This window comes from Apteryx mantelli, chromosome Z (assembly GCF_036417845.1).
Source record: "Apteryx mantelli isolate bAptMan1 chromosome Z, bAptMan1.hap1, whole genome shotgun sequence".
In the NCBI taxonomy this organism is placed as follows: domain Eukaryota; kingdom Metazoa; phylum Chordata; class Aves; order Apterygiformes; family Apterygidae; genus Apteryx; species Apteryx mantelli.
The window spans coordinates 86,643,199-86,664,724 of NC_090020.1; the positions used below are offsets into that span (position 1 = coordinate 86,643,199).

Genomic DNA, 21,526 nt, shown 5'->3' on the forward strand with positions numbered 1-21,526 from the left:
TTTGCAACATAAAGATTACATCTAGCATAAGCTTTTCTGCTGATCGACCAATAATGGCAAAAATACGCGCCCTTCCCAGAAGGCCACACTCCAAAAAACGAGCAGCACTTAAATATCTGTGTTTTGCAGTGATTCGCTTAATAGACACACCAAAAGTAAAAAAGCACTTCAAAGCCAAGCTGAATTTGTGATTTCCTAGATTAAGATATATTAATTCGTAATCACTGTTATTCTAATGCTGCACAAGCCTTAATCAAACTAATGGCAAAATTAAAAGCAAGCCTTTAAATCCTTTAATTTGTTTTAGTTTTATTCAGCGATGCCTGTGCTAGCAAAGGTTTTTTGTGCAATAGGAATGGCCAATCATAAGAACTCGGTTGTTCTGCTGCTGCTCACACCCACACAAGATTCAAACACATACATAGTGGGCAATCTATAACAGATGCTTGAAAACTTAGGTAAAATTAAATACTCAAAATAGAAGAAGCAAAAACTGAACATAATCAGGAAGATGTGGGATTTCATTAGCAGTTCAAAAACTGAAATATGCCAAATGTGACAGACCTAGCAAATTCTTTAGCACCACAATAGCTGAAAAGCTACTTCAAAAATCCATTCTCAAAATCCAGCACCAGCGATCATCATCTTCCCCTTCTCTGACAACGGCTCACATGCAGCTTGTGACAAATGTTTCTACTGCAGAAGCAAAGGTAAACTATTCAGCAAATTTTAGAACACCTAGGAAAATTAATTTTATTTTGGCAACTTTCTTAAAAAAAAATAAGAAAAGGCGTCTTGATTCTAATGGATGTATATTGTTCAATTTAAGTAACAGGTATGAAATCACTTTACAAATACAGTATGTATTTGAGGTAACTCGAGGGAGGTTTTCTTAAAAAAAATAATTTCAGCCTTCCCCAATTCCCCCGGTTAAGGTCACAGTCTCTAGACCAGCATGGCTGAATTGTTTTAGTGCTCTCTGCTGAACACCTGCAAACATCAAACAAAAACTCCTGGTCCTTTACGGGGCTGACAAAAGCCTTTCATGTGAAAAATGCTCCATGGGAATGTCACGGCTGTGGCTCAGGTTACATTCCTTTCTCCCTTGCAGCCCTCACCATTTCTTAGCATGGTAAGAAGCCATGTTTGTGAAATTAAAGATTAAAAGGAAATGTGGCTTTACTTTATTTTCCTTCACACATTACAAATCACAATAGAGCATCATATATTAGATGAGTAAAAAGCTATTAAGATGACTTTAAGCATGAAATATTACCACACTTCCTAAAAGTACAGTTAGTTTCACTTCACTGCTTGGGATTACTTTGCTTTGGGGTCTTTTTTTTTTTAATATATATTTTATATATATATATATATAAGAGAAGTTTCAGGTTAATAGTGAGGAATGACATTTGTGCTTCCCCATCATGGTAAATATAAAATTTAGAAGGGGACCATAAAGATAAGGTAAGCTGCAGCTTGTAAAGGGCATCTGTCCAGTAGGAAGAACATGCAACACACTGATTGCTAAAATTCCATATTAGCAATAGGTATAATGAGAACAACAAACTGTGTTCTTGTGTTATTAATGGAGTTATTTTTAATCCTTCCACACACTTATCTAAAACATCTCTTGAAACAGCCGCCTGGGTGCTATCATATAAAATCCGAAATTCTCAAGTCCTGCCTCATTACAGCAGCGCACAGCAAATATTTTTAGAAAGCAAGAGCATCTCACACCGCTAGCTGACCAGCACGGGCACGCGAGCCAAGAGCCACGCTTCTGCCTGCAGCCGCATCCTCCAGCCACGCACCTACCCCTTAGCGAGGCTCAGCTAGGGGCGACTCACCCCTGCGTGGGTTTTGACAACTTTTGCGAAATCACTGCTCGCTCGCTACAAAATTCCACGTCTAATAACCGAGTAACAGATATTCACATAGTAAATTGAAAAATTATTTACCCTGAGAAGAGCGTACCCTGTGCTGCATATCATTGTGGGGGGGGGGAAATAAATAAATAAATATATAAAAATCTACCCACATGCAGGAGAGGTTCCTTTATCAAACAGGGCACCTCATCCTCCAACATCAGCGAGCGGTGTATTGAAGCATGCACAAGTTATTACACAGCCTGAGATTTAAGTCTGCATTTCAAGATCAGGTGTTATTTTCAGTGGTCCATATCTTAATATTACTAACTTACTTCAGCTTGTTAAATTATTTGCACATCTAAAATGATGCATCAAAGTTACTGTAATGCCTTCTGGCTTAGAGATGATAAAAAAAACAAATAAAAAACATTGATTTCGCCCGCTGTTCAGATTTTCTATCCTATGCTGTTTCTGATCAAACTGACTTCATAGACGAGGTTTACGAAGCATTTATTAAACACAACCATCTAGCTAATTGCTGTTAGACCAAGTGCTAGCTGCTGCACTGACTGGTATATAAGCATGACAAATTGATTTGCCTGGCAAATACTTTACATTTCTCTCCAACAAAAACAAATATAACAGATATTACATATTCACTTAAATGAGTTATTAAAATTATATAATTTGGAAAATGATAAAAACAGGATTAAAATCTTTAGCTTGTGAGATATAAGGCAAATTATGAGTGGAAAGTTGTTCAAACCTAACAATAAAATTCTCCAAGTCACTATATTCAAAATCTAACCAAGTTTATGAAGGTAAAACAAAATCCTGTAATTATTTTGAAAGTCTGAATGGAATAAAATGCATAAAATGAGGGCTTAACAATTGTAGGGTGGCACTTGATAAATATCTTAAAAATAGATATTACAGACTACCTTCAAATTAAGTAGTCTTGCTTTGGAAATAAAAAGTTAGTTAACATACCTAGTGCATTTAATAAAAATGACTGCACTGAACACACGGAAGAGGTTCCTTTAATTGACTGCAAACTGCAAATACCAGGCATGAAACTATATGCAATGACGTGTTTATATCTAGATATCCACTGGCAGTTTGCAGTGAAGACTTGTCCAAATTTGCCATCTGATTTAGAGCAGCGCTCCGTATATAACAATACTACGTACAGTGTGCTGGTATGTGCAATTGCCTGCGTTTTTAAAGCGCAGCGACTCTCGCCCCGCCGATGCATGTGTCCCCTGCCCCAAGCCCCCGTGCACTGGGCAGGGAGCCCTCCGAAACGGGACTTCATGGACGAGCAAGGAAATTCCCAAAGCGCAAGTATCTCTGCTGGTTTTACCTCTAATCTGTCAGGCATATAAAAACCTCTGCATAAAACTTTAGCTGCCAGACAATTGTTGTGTACATATGTCGTACCGCAGAGGACTCGGATATTTCTTTTGTCATCGGGCAGGACTCCTGTTTTTATGGAACGCACAAGTTGCCCCTGCAGCACTACTACAGCCAAATAAATAAACAAACAAACAAATTCTCCAGCTAAATTCCACGGACCCTTCCAAAGCTGCCAAATATTTTGAAGGAAAACGCCCCGCTTTAAACCAGAAAAAGCCCTAGCCTGAAGATGTTAATTCGACGAAAAATATTCCATCAGCAGCAAACACCGATCTCTAACACTCTGAGTTCCTTTCCTGGAAGAGCTTGGTGTTTATACTATGATACTTATTTATTTATTTAATTTAAGCAGCCTTCATTCTTATTCACAAAATTAATTCTCACACAAGATGTTTTGATTATCATTTCTCACATACAAAGATAGCATCTGAAATTGTAAATAAAAATCTCCAATGCTTAATCTAAAAAAAAAAGAAAGAAAGAAAAAGAAAAATAAAAGGGAAAAAGATTTAAACTAGCTCACCTTGAGCTACTATACAGAGCAGAAGTTTTTAAAAAAATCATAAATGCACGGAAATATTGCGAAAATGCCCCAGTCTTGTGGAAATAATAATAATAGCCAGCACTTAGGGATAATTCCACTCGAATCTCAACGAATCCGCTCCCCAAAAGAGATTAACACCACCAAAACAAAGGTAATGCCTATGGATAAATAACTGCGAACAGTATAACTATATATTAAACAAGAATTTTTTTTACATACTTGAGCCAGTAAAATGTCCACTTGCCAAAGAAGTTGGTCCATTTTTCCCACTGCTCACAGGAGGTGAAAACATCTAAAAAAAAAAAAACAAAACAAAAAAACACAAAAAACAAAGAGACATTACTGCTGGAAAAGGAGCGGTTCCTGAGCGCCCGCTCGGCACAAGTTCCTTCCCCGGCGCCCCCCAACTCGGGCGGCAGCTTGCCTCCCGCGAGGCATCGCCCCCCCGGACCCGGGGCGCCTTCGGCAGCGCTGCGAGCCCCCGGCACCGCCGCCCCGGCGCTGCCCCCCGCTCCCCGCGCCGCCGAGCAGCCCGAGTGGGCATCGCTCCCCGCCCCGACTCCACTCGCGTTGGTCGCGAAGGCGAAAAAAAAAAAAAAAGTTTTTTTTCTGTTTTTTTTTTTTTTTGTCGAAACCTTGGCCATGAACGTAGCAATGTCCATTTCCATCCCGATTTAGGGTTTGCCTGTCATATGTGAACCCGAATAAGAATAATGCAAAGTGCCACCTGCCCTAAATTCTCATTTCGTCTCTAACACGAGAGCAATTGGAAGCAAGGCTCTCTCCCTCTCCCCCTCTCTCTCGCGCTCCCTCTCTCTCTCCCTCTCTCTCTCCCTAGCATTTATTTCGACCCTAATTGGTTTCTCTCTTCTTCGACGTGTCTAGTGGATAATACGCACCTTCCCTGAGTCAGAGCCTGCAAAAAGCGAGGGAACAAATGGAAAAAGTGCAACAAGCGCGGAGGGGGCCGCGCAGCTGCCTGCGGCGGCCCGGGGCCCCCGCCCGCCCGCCCGTCCGCCCCGCGCTCGGGGGGCTCGGCCACCCCCGGCCCGCGCGGGGGGTCGGCGTGTCCCCCCCCCCAAAAAAAATAAAATAAATAAATAAATAAAGAGCTGGGAATAAAATAAATAATTAAAGAAATGAATAGCGAGGTGGCTCGGCAGCGCTGGCCCCCGGGGGGGAAGGGAGGGAGAGGAAGGAAGGGGCCGGGGGAGGGGAAGAAGGCCCCGCCGCCCCGGACAAGTGCACGCGTGCGGCTGCACGGCGGGGCCCGCGCCCACGCCGCGCCCGCGGCCGCCCCGCGCTGCCCCGCGCCGCGCCGCGCTGCCCCCCGCGGCCCCCCGGCAGCCTCCGTGACAGCGGAAGCCCGGCGAGATGGCAGTGAAAACTTTAAACTGAGACAGTCATGGATTTCTTTGCACTTTCCGTGTGCCAAGAAACGAAACAAGGGAAGAACGAAAAACAGAATATAAGTCACTGATCAGCAATTAATTAGCTCATGTGCCAGCAACACCGTAAAATGTAAAGCACAGCAAAAGTGCTAGATAATATTATTGTTATTAACTAATGATGAGAAATGTTCGTTTTAGGGGCGTCTATTTTTGTAAAAATTATTTTAGACATCCAAGACATTAAAATAAGCTGCGAACAAGATTGCATCTCCCATCACATACAATAAGAAATAATAAAAAGACTCTAATTTTTGTTTTTCTTTTTTTTTTTTTTTTTTTAAAGCGAAAAGATATTTACCGTGGTTCTAGCTGCTGATTAAAAATTACCCAATGTACTTAGATCACAGTTTGGTTTTGTTTTGCTTTTGTTGGGTTTTTTTTTAGTTTAACAGATCAGCTAGAAGATATTTTTTTACAGCTGTTGTTAATTTCCACCGTTGTTTCTTACCGCACTGAAATCCAGTAAATCACTCAGTTCTTTGTCCGTCCCTAAGGCAGCCATTCGCTGTTGGTGATGCATTTTAGCAAAATCACACAAACCTAGAAACATGGAAATAACCGCAATCAGAAACCCAGTCCCGAGCCTTGCAGGAAGCACAAGCGGGTTTTGGGGGTGGGGGCGGGGGTGGGTAGCTGAGAAGAAGGGAGGGAAAAAAGATGGAGGGGCAGCAAAAACAACAACAAAAAAAAAGGCGATATTGTATTTCCAAAGAGGCGATCGAAACCCGGTAACATCCACTCTAAACCCAGATCCGAAGGAGCAAAAAAAAGAGAAAGCCTCGCTCCCGGAGCATCATTTATGCAACAGGAGGTTCAGCGAGGAATGAATGAGGATCCCAGAGAAGAAACTACAGCCATCCGCTCCCAACTTTTTCCCTTCTCCTTCTTCCACGCAAAGTAGCGTTGAAAGACAGAAACGAAAAATAATGAGGATAACGATGGAAAAAAAGGTGCAAAGTCGCGGGGTGGAGCGGCGCCCGGCGCCGCGGGGAGCGGGGCGGGGGGGCGCGCAGGGAGCCGCGAGCAGCCCCGGACAATTAGCCCCGTTTCTAATTTGCGGCGAGCAGGGCGCTTAATGACAACAGCCCGCGCCCGGGCGGCTCGGGCCTGTGCGGAGCCGGCGGCTCCTCCGAGCGCCGGGGGAGGGGAGGGAGGAAGGGGGGGGGGGAAGGCGGCGGGGCCCCGCGCAGCCCCTCCGCGCCGCGCAGCCCCGCGCAGCGCCGCGCCGCTACCCACCGCCCGCCCGCGCGCGCGGAGCCGCCGCCGCCGCGGCGCTCCGGGGCCGCCGCCGCCGAGCGCGCCCGGCTGCGCGGGGAGGGGGGGGGGGAGCGGCGCGCGCAGCTCCGCGCCCGCCCCGCGCAGCGCCGCGCAGCGCAGCCGGGCCCCGCGGCCGCCTCCGTACCCGCCGCGCACGGAGCCGCAGCCGCCGCCGCCGCGCCGGGCCCGCCGCCGCCGCCGCCTCCCTCCTTCCCTCCCTCCCTCCCCGCGCCGCACTTTTGCGCCGATTATACTTTAAATTTCCCCAGCTCGCGCACATACACATGGCAAAGCAAGTTTATACGAGGCTGCAAACGCACGTGATGCGCAGACTTTGCCAAGAGGAACAATATTTTTCCCCTTGTATTATCCAGTCCTGCTTTTCTTTTTTCTTTTTTTTTAATTCTGCTTTGTTTTGGTTTGTTTGTGATCCCCCCCACACACACACACACACCAGTGCCTAAAGCTAAATTTCAAAAGCGAGGTTTCCAATTTACAGAGAGCATTGCTGCAAACTTTGCAAAATCAACCGTTTGATTTGCTTTACGCTCAAGTTTCTGGGGACGATGCCAGCGGCCCCCTCCCCCCACTCCGCCCTGCAGCACGTTATACTTTTATTTTACGTTTGGCTATCGCAGGCCGAGCATACTCCACACAAACTAGTTCGACTTCATTTTCCAGTAGGAAATAAAGCACCAAGTTATCACACTTATCGCTTGCACGTTATTGTATAACTCACACATGTAATTACACTGTGTATATATTACATATATTTATACACACGAGCAATTATGTGTGCACAGATACAGTGTATTTCCTATTTGCATTTATACATTGAATAAGTTGCACCTCTTTTTAAATAACACATTGGGATCAACAATTAAAAAAAAAAACATACAAGTTACTCTAACAGCAAATTGTAACTTTACCTTAAATGGCCACAAATATGTTCACAATATTCCAAGGGAGAAAAAAAAGAACAAAAAATAAAAACAAAAAAAAAAAAGAAGAGAGAAATCTTCTGCCAAAGTGCTTTATTATCTCACACGTGTGTGACCCTCCAAAACCACGAAAAAGTACTGTAAGTGTCAGTCCTGCTCCAGGGTACTCCACAGCTTTACAGGCACCCTACACCTGGCTTTGTGGGGTTTGGGGGTTACCAACCACCGAACGACCGCCACGAGATCCCCCACCCAGACACAACAAAAATCACAGCCGGCCGGGAAAAAAAAAAAAAAAAAAAAACACACAACAACAAAAAAAAAGGCAAAAAGAAAAAGGAGGTCCGACAACTTTTCCCTCTATTGTTTTTACAAACACATGGTGACTGACAAACTACGAGCACCGAGGTGGCTCTGGGACTTTCCCCTCTGCCCTTCCTTTAACCAAAAAAAAAAGATAAAATAAAATAAAAAAAGGCGCACACACACACGCACACAGAGAAAAGCGGCCAGTCCCAAACTTGCTCCAAGTTTACAGCTCCCCGCTCCTCAGCACCGCGGCCTCCCCCATGGAGACGGGGATAATAGCATGTTTCCCGGGAAGACACATTGTAATCCGCTCACATCCGGGCAACGCCGCGCGCCTTATAAAGCGCCGCCGCCGCGCTCGCACACAATGACGAGGGGGGCGGCGCGCGCCCACCGACCGACCGACGGATGCACCGACCGACGGACAGACCGACCGACCGACGGACGCGCAAGATGGAGGGGCTGCGCTGTGCCGCGCCGCGCGCGCGGCCTCCCCCCGACGCCTGCGCGGCCGCGGAGCCGCCCCCCCTCTTCTTCTTCCTCCTCCTCCTCTTCCTCCCCTTGCGCGGGGACGCGCTCCCGCTTCAGCCGCGCGGCCCCCGGCTGCGCCCCGCGCTGTCTCCGCCCTCAGCACGCATCTTCTTCCCCCCCCCCCTATACACACACCCACACACTTCTTCGCTGCGCGGCCGCGCAGGGCGCTTTGTGCGCGCGGCCGCGCCGCGGAGCAGGCGGCCCCCCCGGCCGGATCCTGCGGAGGAATTTGGGGAGCGATTTGCAGGCGTGCTGCTGAAATCACACACTGCCGGGCTGCTTGGGATTGCTGTATTTCCCCTTTTTGCCTTTTTTTCTTTTTTTTTAAGGAAATGTAGTCTGAGCACATAATTTAGATGGTGCGCAAACACTTCTTGAAAATTAAATTGCACACGTGAACGGCAGCGAAGGGGGAAAGGCCAGGAGAGCAAGCGGAGTGGAGGAAACGGGGAGGGGGCCACCCGGGAAGGAGGCCGTGCAGGTGGGGGACAAACCGCCGGGGGTGGCAGGAGAAGGCACAGGCACCCAAGGCTGAAACGGGTGGCCACCAGGGGAAACGGAAGAGAAGCGGGAGGCCGGCTGGGGTGGCAGGGCAGGCAGGGGAGCCGAGGGGCCCTGCCTCTGGCGAACGGCAGTCTGGCACCCGCCTTGCTGCCTGGGCCTGGAGGTACAAGCCCAAACCTCTAAAGGCTGTGATGGAAGGGGAAAGGTGCCACGAACTTAAATTTTTTTGAACCGGGGAACAGCAAGGTGCCTGGGAGTGAAGGTACCAGGGCTTATGGAGGTACCTGCCATGCTGCTCCTTGTCCCTGCTCCCACGTCGAGTCCTCTCAGGCTGGGTCCTCCTGGAAGGTGGGGCCTTCCCAGCCTTGGTGGGCCGACAGAGCTCCAGTAAAGGCTGCCTGGAAAAGTGAGTCACCACAGGCACCTGTCCCCTGCAGGAGGGTTTTTAGGCCTTGCATTTAGGCCTGGCTTTGAGATTTTAATCCCTCCCCCACACTCCTTCCCCTCCCTTCTTCAGGTGATTTCCACCTGACCCTCCCAGGTTTGCGCTCCTCTCTGGAGAGCGTCCTCCCTCTGTTGTGACCGTGCGTAGCGGCCCGGGCCTGGTGGCCAGCCTGGGCTGCACCTCACCCGTCTCCTCACAGCTGTCTCCTTAATGGAGTCCTTCCCTGGACTTTCTACTTCAAAAAGTCCCTCGTCAGCCTAGGAAACGTGCTCTCCAGGCTCGGTTTGGGTGGGATGACCACACGCAAACGCGCACCGACACAGGCGCGTGTGTACTCTGCCGTGGCATCCATCATTGCCGAGATAGATACCTTCTGCCGTCACAGCTCCTGTCTTGGGTCCTGGTGGGGGAAAAAGGGCTAGGAGGCCATTTTGGTTCTGCTCAGTGCCCGCGGCATGGCAGGGTGGGAAGTGGCTCGTACAGCTGCCGAGTCCTGAGGCCTGTTTGGGAGGGGCCTGTAAAACTCCTTGCTCTCTAGGTCCTGGGCCTCCTCTCCACTGGCCTGTGTATTCCCCCGTCCCCTCCTAGACTTGAAAATACCCTCTTCCTCATGATGGATAACGCACTCGCTCCAGGATGTTTAGGAGTTGCTTTCGGATGAGGATGTGTGGTCATTTGCGTCCCCACAGTGGAATAGGTGAGAGGAAAGGAATAGCAGAGATAAGGGCCTTCCCAGAGGGCGCTGAGTGCAGAGAGCAGGCGTATTGTATAATCCAAAAATACACCATTGCTGTCAAGTGTGGAAACTTTATCAGTTATTGAGTGCTGGTCCTCACTTAACAGTGCTCTAGACCTGACTTTCCACTGAAGACCAGGGCAACCAACAGGCCGTGTTCTAGTTTGGTCTTAAAAGCCACTGAGAGGCAGGAGGGCTAAACTGGCCACCTGGGATGTGGGATGCCTATGCCAACTCAGAGGCTGTTTTAAATCAGTGTGAGGCTACCTGCTCTAGCAGTGGGATGGACTCCTTCTTTGGCTGCAGGATGAGTTTGTGTTCTCGAGTCAGAACTACCAATACCCAAAAGCGTCTTCCCTCAGAAACCCCAAAGCCACCAGTACTCCCATTTCTCATCATTTTTTTATGGCTCATAGAGCATTCATCTGCTCGTCACATTTTTAGCTGAGCCACCATCCTCTTTGGAAGCAAAGCCGGAGTCTCAGGTAGCACCCCTAGTGTCTTCCCTTTCCTGCCGTTCCCAGTGAGGCTTGTTCCTCTGAATTTAACATCATGTTTGGTGCCTCTGCCAAGGGCTCCATGGCACGTTGTGCTGGGGTTAGCAATGCCATTTCCTGTAGCTGTTTCTTGAGCATGAGCAGCTTGGATTTTGTCAGCGCTGCAGGCTAACAAGCCCCTGGTTTCAGAATCACTTTCAAAGGTATTGTGTGTTTTGCCCGCAGAGAAAGTTGGCACAGGCATCTTCCCAAAATGAGGTGGCACCCACTGCTGCAAGGGCTCCGTCTTCTGCCTGGGCCGTGACGTTTTGGAAGAGGGAATTTCTTCACAGACCCTGCCACACAGAGCGAAGGTACAGTAATATGGGTGATGCTGCATGGGACGTATAGAGTTGACAATGGTCTTTGCAGGTGTAGGTCACCCAGGCAATACAGGCATCATGGGATGCTTTGGGTGCCAAAGAGGTGCAAAGCACAGATAATGTGGGCAGTCAGGGATTTTGGCCTCAGGGAACTGATGGGAACATTTAAGGGACAGTGTGCACAGTCATTATTACTTAGCACTATTAGCATATCAACTTCGACTTGTCTTCAACAACTGCTTAAATGACCAGAATATTGAGTTTAATGAGACTCAAAACCTTAAAACTATGAAATATGAATACAACTGTTCCTAAGCAAAAGCATTAATAGCCACAGGGAACTAGCTGCACATATTTCAACGGTGCTCTTTGTGTTAGATGTTGTTTTGAAAGCACTGTTGCAGAGAAAAGTAGATGTCAGGGAGCTGGAAGAGCAGGGCTGCTCCATGGAGGAAGGCCAGCGGGGAGCCCAGCACAGCCGTGCCCTTGCTGGCGTGGTGCAGCCCCCAGCACCCGAGCGGGGCGAGCAGAGCAGAGTGGTGATGGCCACAGCTCCCATGACAGTCCAGTAATCCCCAGACAAAGGCAAGGTGATGAGTCAGGTCTGAGGTCCATCTAGGAAATCCAAATAACAATTCAGGAACAGCAGGGGATAGGGACAGGCATGCCTTTAGTGCAGCTCAGGGAATGACTGGAGCCTGGGGCCTGAGCCTAAATGGAACTCCTGGGCCCACAGGCTGAGGTTGGGGGTGGGTATCACAGGTGAGGCTGGTCAAGCCAATTAAGGCTTATTGGTGCACTCAGGGCCCTGACAGCAGCCTCTCCTCCCATCAGGGGGTGCCCCACACCTTACAAAGGCCTGGGTTTGGAGGGGGACTTGCTGTGAGAAGGTCTGGTCTTAACTGTAGTATGTGTATTGTCTGCTGCTCCCCAGGAGTGCTCCTCAACTGGTGGGGCTACAGACCTGATGAAGTAATGAAGCTTCCCCTGAATGTTGATGGAAAGGTTATGGGTGATGAAGCTTCAGGAGAAAAAAATGAAAGATAAGATGAATCCTCATGAATCATGAGCTCCAAACGGTAAGTAACTGAGTTGATTTGATCTACAGTGGTGAAAGGCCCTGGGTAGCAATGGTGCAGCTTGGCAAATAGTCAGGTGGTCTGGATGTGCTTGCTGGAAAGCCAAATCCCATCACTGATGGAAAAAGCTCTGTTGGGCGATGCTGCCTGCCTGCCTTTTGTAGGTACTTTTGGCTTTGGCCGGCTGAGTTATGAGGAGGGCATGGACCTGCTGGAGTTGTGCAAATCATTTGCTAGCTGAAGGTACATGGGGAGCAGCTGGTGTGGCTAGGTGATTTCAGGGCTAGAAACTAGAGTTAGCAAAAAATGGGATCAGCTGTGTGGATGCATGGACGTTATAACTGTGAGCACACCTGCTAGTGGGAGGAAGGTGGCCCAGTTGCCTTGGAGAAAGCTGCTGTAATGCTAGAGGTATTGCTGACTCGCTCTTCCTGTCTGCCCATTTGCCTGGTTGTAGTGTGAGGAGAGATGGATTTGCTCTTGGTAGAGGCTTATGAGTTCCTTCAAAACTCTGGCTGTGAACTAGGCCTCTCAGTCAGTAATAATGTTGTGCAGGAGACCACGGCATTGAAAAACATGCTGCAGTCTCTGGGGCTGGAGGCAACTTCCTGAGGGTCACCAGCAGACCCAGGTGGGGGTCTACCAGTGTCTTCTAGGGCTCCCTATGTCCAGGTCCATCATGGCATCAGCGGAGGACCTGTGCTTGCAGTGGTCTTTGCACATGTGCAGCAACCTGCTTGCTAGAGGGCAGCTGCCTCGTTCTTGCAGGCTGGAGGAGGCTGTGCCACCATGATGCCATGTCAGGAGTGTGCCACTTACAGTGGCCTGGTGAACTTCTGCAGGGAGATTCTCCTCTCCCACGTCTGCAGTGAAGTGCTCTGGAAACAAGAGGACTGGGGTGTATACATGAGGTGCGTGCCCAAATCTGAGCCCCCCTCCCACGCCAAGGCATTTGTCTTGCCATTCATCTCCACTGGACAGTATGTCAAAGTGAAGGGGAAGCACAAAAGGGAGGCCCAGCAGGCAAGCTGTGGTGAGGGACATTTCATCTCTCAGGGGTGTCACAGGTCCTGGTGATTGCACAGTCCTGCTGTTGGTCTTCTGCTCCCTCGAGGACATGCTGCCAGTCCTTGTAACCACATGCCGTGCTGAGGGCCCAGCCATGGTCTGGGGGTGTCATGCTTGGCACAGCTATTGTGTGACTATGTTCCCTGGTCTCCATCCTCCGGGGGTTTGTTGTAGACCTCTTGGCAGCAAACGTGATCGTGGCGGTTGTGGTTTTAAAGGGCGAAAGGCTGTAAAACTACCAAGGATGGAGCTCTTTCTGGATGAGTATTCGTGTCTAAAACAGATCTATGTAGCTCCTTTACTGTAGCTACCGGGACGCAACTTTTCCTTAGTAAAGCGAGGGTTTTAGAAACATGCTGTAGTTACCTGTTCCTCAGGTTGCACATGTTGCAAATGCAGTGTGACCACACGTTTGGGACAGCTGATGATCATGTAAACAGGGAAGAGCTAAGGCTTCGTTGGTGAGTGATCCCAGTTTCCTCTGTCTAGAGGCTTGTGTGTCACGGAACTCAGCAGTCTGGTAGGATGCAAAACACAGTCATTTCCCTGTATTATTGAAGCTTTTTATCTATGAATTACGATTCCTTTGGCACCAGCAATGGTCTTAGCACTATACATTGTACAAAGAAAAGACAGTTCCTGTGCCAGAATACTTATTGTTTGAAATGCAGATGTCTAGTAATAATAATAATAACAAAAAAAGTAAATACAGAGAAAACCAGAGGGGAAAAATAATATGAGGCCACAGATGAGAGACGAGGATTTATTTAATTATTTAAACCAGTAGCGTGTTCAGGATCTACAGATATCCCCGAAGAAATGAAACATGAGCAGAGATTAGACTGCAAACAGGATGGTCTTGTCACCACCCTGGTTTGGGTGATGTTCACGAGGGCATGAACCTGGAGGCGGAAGGGAAAAGGAGAGCAAATGCTCCTAATGCTCATGGTCCGTTTTGTGCCCACCGGCTCTTGCTCTGGTGGTGGTCTTCCACAGACAGAGGTTCATAAATCCTCCTACAGAGTATTAGGGAATCTCTGCAAATTATAAGCCTTTATGATGTACAGGGTTCTCCAAGTCCAGTTTTGCATTTTCTGAAGGTTTCATTGGTATAATTTCTGGTATTGTGCTTAGATATTTTGATGCGCTGCCTACCTTACTGCAGACTGCTACACTTCCTGGCCTGCTGGTGCTCTTCATGATTGCACTGGGCATGTCACTTCAGTGTTTCAGAAGAAAGAAATTGTTAATATAGTAATTAGGGATGTAAATTACACCTGATTTTTGCCTGGCCTGTTCAGATATCAACCATGTTTTAGTTTTGGATTAATCAAATCATAATTAAATTCATTTTTAATATTAGCAATAACAGAAACATTAGTTGTATTAAAATAATTTAATAAATACCTCTATTTTCCCTGAAAGTAGTGTAAATGTAATTATTCACCTCACAGAAGTGAAATGTTAATAAAACATAAAATGTAAATTTGCAGTGACATGTAAGACTTCACACATAGTAACAAAAGCGAAGCTAGTTTCTGTAGCAAAACCCTGTCTTTCTGGAGTACACTAGGTTGGCAGACTGAAAATTAATGCAGAAGCTGCACTTAATAATGGGTTTTGGTTTTTTGTTTTTAAATTAAATGGGAAAAGGAATAACACAACTGCCATACTGGCCCCAGTATTATTTATTTTGAGATTTAATCCACTGTATTTTATACTGTCCCCATATGTTCAGTTTTCAATGTGCCACAGAATTTTGTATTGACAATTCACAAGTGCAGATGTTGTTGCGGGCCAGCAGCAGCTATTGGCAGTTGGGTCTTTTACCACCTCAGAAGATATGTGAAGCAATTTGGAGTTATGTAATATTAGTTGAATTGCTCTGTTAACATAAGCAGTGTTACAAGTAAGAGCGTTAATATAAATTCACGTCTTTAGGTTCTGAATGTCTGTTAACTATATGTTTCCACATACGTTTTTTCGCTGTATCTGTGGACTTTAATAGCAGGACAACGAAGTACTAGGCTGCATTTTGTTCAGGTTTTGGGCTATATGTGCACCCTTTTTCATTCCTACAGAAATCCAACAAAATCTGGCCATATCATAATCCTGTAAAAAAAAAAGTTTTAATATGCACATGTTCGGTAGGTACTCTTTATGGATTTGCAGATAAAGTCTTTGGAAATTTTACCAGGGTATTTTGAAAATAAATCAATTAATGTTATGAAGCCCCGTGTCACTACGATGACTGGTGCTGCAGAAGAGCCCATGTGGCAATTGCTGGTTCTGGCTGCATGGCATTCCCAGCCTGCGGACTGGGCCATTAGCGAGTCTTAGCACCATGCACCAAACGACAGCGGCGAAACAGGGACCACTGGCAAAATGGCATGTGATAAGGTAATTAATTCCTGTGTCGTAAAGTTATATTGAAGTTGGCTGCCGCAGCAGTGTTGATGCTGTCCTGTCCAATAGCACAAGTGGTGCTAATGGAAGGGCAACTGCTGCCTGTATGTCCACGTCCACATGTCTGGTAGAGTTGCACAGGCAATGTAAAATGCACATCCAAACTTGCCAGTGCTGGGTTTGCAGTTTCCCAGCACGTTCCCGGCCTTGCTTCGGGGCTTTCTCCTCCTCCTGGCACAGTGCTGGCCACCTGGGAGCAGAGGGAGACAGGCACAGATCTGCTCTTCAGCAAATCCCCACGTAGCGACTCTGCGTGAGCAGATAAAAAGACCCACATTAGAGCCAGGACAATAACTATGACAGAGGTCTTTGAGTTCTTGCTGGTGAGTCATTTTTAAAGGAATGAGGCGGAAACCACAAAATTATTGCTAATGACTACTTCCATAGATGTTGCCTTTCTTTGCTTGGATTTGCTTTAAGTAATTTGTAGTGATAGCCAGTTTTCAAAAACTGGGGATTTTTGGCAGTGACTCTGGAACATATCTGTGTTCTGCCCAAGGATAACACCTTTCATTTGGGTTTCTTTTTTTTTTTCTTCTTCACTTATTTGCCATTTTAAAGCTGAAAGTGGGTAAAGGACTGTAGACCACACACATCTGTAAAATTTAACACCTCAGTTTATTCATACCAGTGTTTCAGATACTGAATGCTAAACCACTAGAATAAAAAATCAAAGTATGTAGTTTTCACAAGGTGAGAAATAAGAAGACAAGAACTGATGAGTTACCTTTAAAATAATCTAATGCAGGGATTCCTAGCCTGTGCTCTGTGAGCTGGCGGAGCCATGTTAAGCTATATCACGTATGAACTCATCACTTCCATGAAAAAGCCAGTGAGATAGTGGTTGAGACAACCAGGCTAGGCCAAGCTAGTCTATCTTCCCCCCTTGCTAATCTGGGTGATCAAAGAGATGTAATCCAGAGCTGCCGTGTTAGGTTTTGTGATGATGTAGGGATGGACCAAAGTCATACTTAATAAAATCTGTAGAATAAACAAAAAAAACCCCCAACCCACTGAGCTGCTTGGCTCTTTTCCCATCACCACCATGGAAACATGAAGCACATCAAAAAGTTGTATTATGTTTATGCAGCCTCTAACATATCCCTTTGTGTTTCCTTTTGTTATATTCTGCTTCATTCAGGAAATTGGGCAAAAAACAAGGGGACAGAACTAAGGTTGAAAGTGCTTGACTTTGCAACATTGGTAACTGTTTTTGTGGGTTAATTATATAGTTACTATATTTTTTTTCTATAGTTTGCAGTTTATTTTATACTTATAGAAGCTACAGTTATAGGAGTCTTTTGCCTCGCAAAGATGCGTGGGTTAATTTGCATTTGCAAGGAACTTTGAATCTGTAGTATGCTGTGTAAATGGTAAATATTTTTAGTGGTTTAATCCCAAAGTCTTTGTGTCAAAACTCCCATTAGAATCAATGGGAGATTTAAGTAAGGGCTTAAAACTTTCCCGTGGTAAAAATTCTGGGGACAAAGAAAGAAGAACCAAGATATTCCTTGTGAGGAACCTCAAAAACCATGCTGCAAACTTTAGTGACAGAGAGGATGAATGGGAGGTAGAAATTTGGGGTAGGACTAAATGAGACATTGAGGGATGTTTCCTATGAGCCATCCTGGAGCTGCACAGGAGGCCCACACTGTAGCAAGTTAAATCACTGTGAATTTTTACTGCTGACTTTGATGGGGATAAATAGGCTTTAAACCAAAATAATCTTTCCTGGATCTCAGCTTAAAGGTCTGTGAGCCAGTGAGAAAAGCATGCTGCTCTCGGGAGAGTGGGGACGTTGCACGACCATCACCTTGTACCTCTGGCACCTTGTTTTAACTTTAGTGACCCTTCAGTGCTCTACAGGTGATGTTTCTTTGCCAAATTTTTCTCTTGACATTACTCTGCTCTTTTTTGTGGTTGAAATATTTTAGGTTTCCTTGTACATTTATCAGTGTGTCCCTTTAATAACAAAGGGAAGACCTATTTCCCTTTCTGTTCTTCAGTACCACCTGGATAGTCCTCTCTGCTCAAATAGGACATGTTCCTTCCAGAAAGCTGTACCTGAATTTTTGGGTTGTGGTTGGAGATGAGGTTTAAAAGTGTGATAATAAACAGTTATCAAGGTCTGGACCTTACTACTTTCAAGCTGAGGTTGTTGTACCCTTCCTCAAGTCCCTCAAGTGGGATTCCAGTGCACGCTGAGCAGAGGAGGTTGCACAAACCATCGTGGTGTTGTCAGTGGTTTCAGAAAACAGTCTAGTTATGGAAATTAATATTGACTATTGAATGGCTGATGCATCGCATTTTCTGTCACAAGCAATCTCCATTGCAAGATGAGGTCTGAGGACTGAAAAACATGAATGACAGGAATATAGTGTAAAATGTGGATATTATGGACTGACTAAGATCAGTAGGAATGTCATAGGATTTTGTGTTTTCCTGAGAGGAAGGTACGGGGGGAGGGGAGGGGGTGGGGAGGTACAAAACAAAAATAGTTTTTAGTTAACCTTGGTAACTGAAGTTCTGAGTGTACACTCGGAATTGCACTTGTGACACATTTTCTACTGTACATGACATCCAACAAGTAGTGACTGAGCCCTTAGCTGGCTCACAACCTTTTTTTCCAGCAGAACATATTCCCAATTTCATTTTAGCAAGAAGTAGTTCAAATCCTGGCTCTGGATGTAAACAGTCTCACAAGTAGTCACCGTGTATGATATTGTCCATTTACGAAGATGTTCTGGGATGATATCAGTCAACTGATTATTCCTCTGTAGGATCCCAAGTTCTTGACCAACGCAATCTCTGTTGCTCTTGTGTCCTGCTATTCCTAGCATTCAGCAGGGGCCCAGTGTCCACATCTCTCCGAAGCCCAGGAGGGTGGGAGGTGACGATTGCTGTGATACCGATGCAGCTCACTCACCCGATCATCCTTTTTTTTCTGGCAAAAGTTTGACGTTTTGCAGTTCCTGAGCGCCTTGCACACAGGCAGTCTCCTTATGCCCAGCCCATCCACAGAAACAAAAATTGTGCCTTTGCCTTTCTTCCGTTTTCAAACACACCTGGTTTTGGAGCTGGTGGCTTGCGAGTTTGGAGAGAAATGCTGAGAGGACAATGCCGTGGTATCTGAGGTGTTGTATTGGGATTTATGGAAGCAGGAAATTTTGTTCAGGGTAAAACGTCATGTGACTGTAAAGAGGAATTGTGAGCCCAGAACGACGTTCTGTGGGAGTGCTTTTTTACAGAAGAGAGGTGTCTCTTTCTGGCTTATCTGAACTCATTTTTACAGTAGATAAAGCAAATTTGGAAAATAGCACTCTTCCTCCAGAATAACAACATTCACACATAAGTTACTCTGGAGTAGGTCTTCTAGAATAACTCCATTTATCCATATATATCCATATTTTTTTGGAGCCTAAAACTGGTAGATACATACTATGAAGTTTATTAGAAGTAGTATATTTTATCAAACATGTATCCAGTACAGTTTCATTACCACAGAAACAAACAACACCAAATTAGTGCTTAGCACAACTTCACTAATTTCAGTAGAGTTTAACTAAGAATAGTTTTCACCTATTACCTCAGAAATGTTTGTTTTTGGATTTCCAGGGAAAGACACTGTATGAGGGAGAAAAATTTCTTCTATACTTCTGTGGATTCCTATTAAAATTTGGTTTACTTTCTTATTCCCTAGTGGAAGAGTATATTTGATTTCAATTAAGATGAAATGTCATCATTTTAGGACATACTGCGTAGTTTTAACAGATATGCATTACTGCAGTCTGTCGGGGAGAAGAGAGTGGGTTTGGAAAAAGGCCGATGGGGACAGAGCAGAGTTTTGTTGCACATTTGCAGTGAAAATCCATGCGTGCACATGTTTTGCAAGCGCGCTATTTGGGTGAACTCGGCAGGGGTAGAGTCTTTCTATTGCTGCTACCCTTCACAGCTTCAGTTTTTTAGGGCTACCTTTTTTGGACCTTTCTGAAGATGAATTTCCTAAATTATACAGCCTTATCAGTTTGATGGTTCAGTGATCCCGCCTGAAACTCAGGTGGGGTGAGCCTCCGTCATGTTCGTGGCAGCAGCGGTGGTCAGTGCTCAGCAGGAGACACTTGCTTCTTAATAGGACTCTACGGTTAGCTTCTGCAACTGAGGAAAGACAGCACAAGTGAACTTCATCGTACAAAAGTCTCTTTTTAAGAAATAGCGTACTCCATTCAAACATCATCCTCTACTCTTAATTCAAATGAGGTTTGAATACAGGTATTTAGGGGTTTGGGGGTTTTTTGCAGGGGTGGTATTTGGTTTTTTTAGATTTTTCATGTAAAAAAAAAAATTCATTTGTGGTCAAACTGCAGCTGAGTTAGTTCTGTCAGTTTACTTCACTCAAGTAACTGGGCATATGCAGGTGGTTATGGAAATTCAGCTCCCCAGGACAGGACCGACATGGCCCTAGTGGAGCAGGTCCAGCGAAGGGCCACGAAGATGGTGAAGGGACTGGAGCATCTCACATATGAGGAGAGGCTGAGAGAGCTGGGACCACCCAGCCTGGAGACGGGAAGGCTGGGAGTGTCTCGCCAATGTTCATAGATATCTGCTCTCTGGGGGTGTAAGGATACCAGGGCCAGGATCTTCTCAGTGGTGCCTGGTGACGGGACAGGAGGCAACAGGCACAGACTGAAACACAGAAAATCCTGTCTGAACGCAAGAAAACACTTCTGTGCTGTGAGAGGGGTTGAGCACTGGAACAGCAATTTCTTAAAAAGATTTCAAAAGATCTCTTTAATATTTTCTAAAGAAGCAACATCTGGGAACAGTGTTTTTCTTCTGAAAACTTTTTTTTTAATTTTTTTTTTTTCCCCAAGAAGAGCTAGGATAATGTGATTTGGAGCTATATCATAGCTTACTGATAAGTTAGTAAAACCATAAATATTATTGCTTGTCTACTCCTTTTATCTACTTTTAATGACTAAAGTACAGCAAAATATTCTACTTACAATAATATAATAATTTTTGGCTTTCCTCACAAAGCTGATCAATGAAGGTAAGAGATGTTCGGAACGAGCCCTTGCACCTAAGGTGTCTGTTTCATAGAAGCTAGTTATTCTATAAAGCAGAAATAAAAATATATGTGAAGGGTCCAGGCTTCGCAATGAGCTCAGCATGCTGATGAGTGTCTTGGGTGACAACCTGTATGGGTTGTCATTGTGCAGGACCAGCTCATTTGTTTGTAGTAAAACAAACTTCTGGTTAATAGAGGTTTTTTCTTTTTAGATTTTGAACCGAAACAACATAGTGTATGTGTGAAAGAGACTAGGTTTTTTTCTTTGGGCTCTCTTTCTTTTTCAAATTAGAGGAAAGAACAGAATTTGTGAGTAGTCATAAAATATAATTATATGGATACCAGAATTACCGGTTTAAATATAATTCAATTGTAATGTTTGAAGACAAATGGTATTTTCTAAGTAAGGGAAAAAGCTTTGAGCAATGAGATAACATAACTTTTCATAAATAGTATATTTGAAAAGGTGAATTCTGAGTGTTTGGGGAAAACTTTTAATGCCCTTATTCTTATATTAAAATTTCAACAACTCTTTTAATTCTATTTTACATTTTCAATTCAAATATGGAATGTAAAATTTCTTAATCAGCCCTCTACTGCATCAGAAAAACACACCATGTAATTTATTCCATAAAGGTGTGAGATCCACCTTAAAACTACATGGGATTTTAACCATACTGCTCTATTTTTGGAAGTGTACTTCAGAAACTCAGTCCTTTGATTTAAAAATCTTTTAATTCCTGGTGTAAATAGAGCATGACCATATTTTTGGTTTTAGTATCATCCTTTACCTTAGGTAGTGCTTTTTCCCTTGTTTGCTTCTGGATGTGTTTATAGGCAATAACACTAATGATTTTGCCAGGATAGAAGATAAGTCTCTAACATGATCTTTCATAAGCCATTCTCCTGTTTATGTCTATGTGCTTAATCGTTCTTTTCTTCAAAATTTTTTCTTAAGCTTTGTATATTAAAGTCTAG

General features: G+C 45.3%; 1 protein-coding gene across 12 annotated transcripts in view; it reads right to left on the reverse strand.

Moving 5' to 3' along the window:
* The window catches only part of TCF4 (transcription factor 4), a 216,969-nt gene extending 208,841 nt beyond the window's left edge, over positions 1 to 8,128 (reverse strand). For 7 of the 12 annotated variants that reach the window (XR_010886998.1, XM_067316312.1, XM_067316321.1 and 4 more), the window contains exons 1-2: positions 5,731 to 6,209; positions 4,051 to 4,123 (exon numbers count right to left, since the gene is read on the reverse strand). Coding sequence is in view for 11 of the 12 variants with exons in the window: in XM_067316312.1 (XP_067172413.1) it covers positions 4,051 to 4,123; positions 5,731 to 5,832 (175 nt within the window). In the remaining variant the exon portion in view is untranslated. Of the gene's footprint in view, positions 1 to 4,050; positions 4,124 to 5,730; positions 6,210 to 6,518; positions 6,549 to 7,468 lie in introns of those variants that run through there. The other 5 variants (XM_067316317.1, XM_067316316.1, XM_067316315.1 and 2 more) reach the window with 5 other exon arrangements.
* Between the last annotated feature and the right edge of the window lie 13,398 nt (positions 8,129 to 21,526).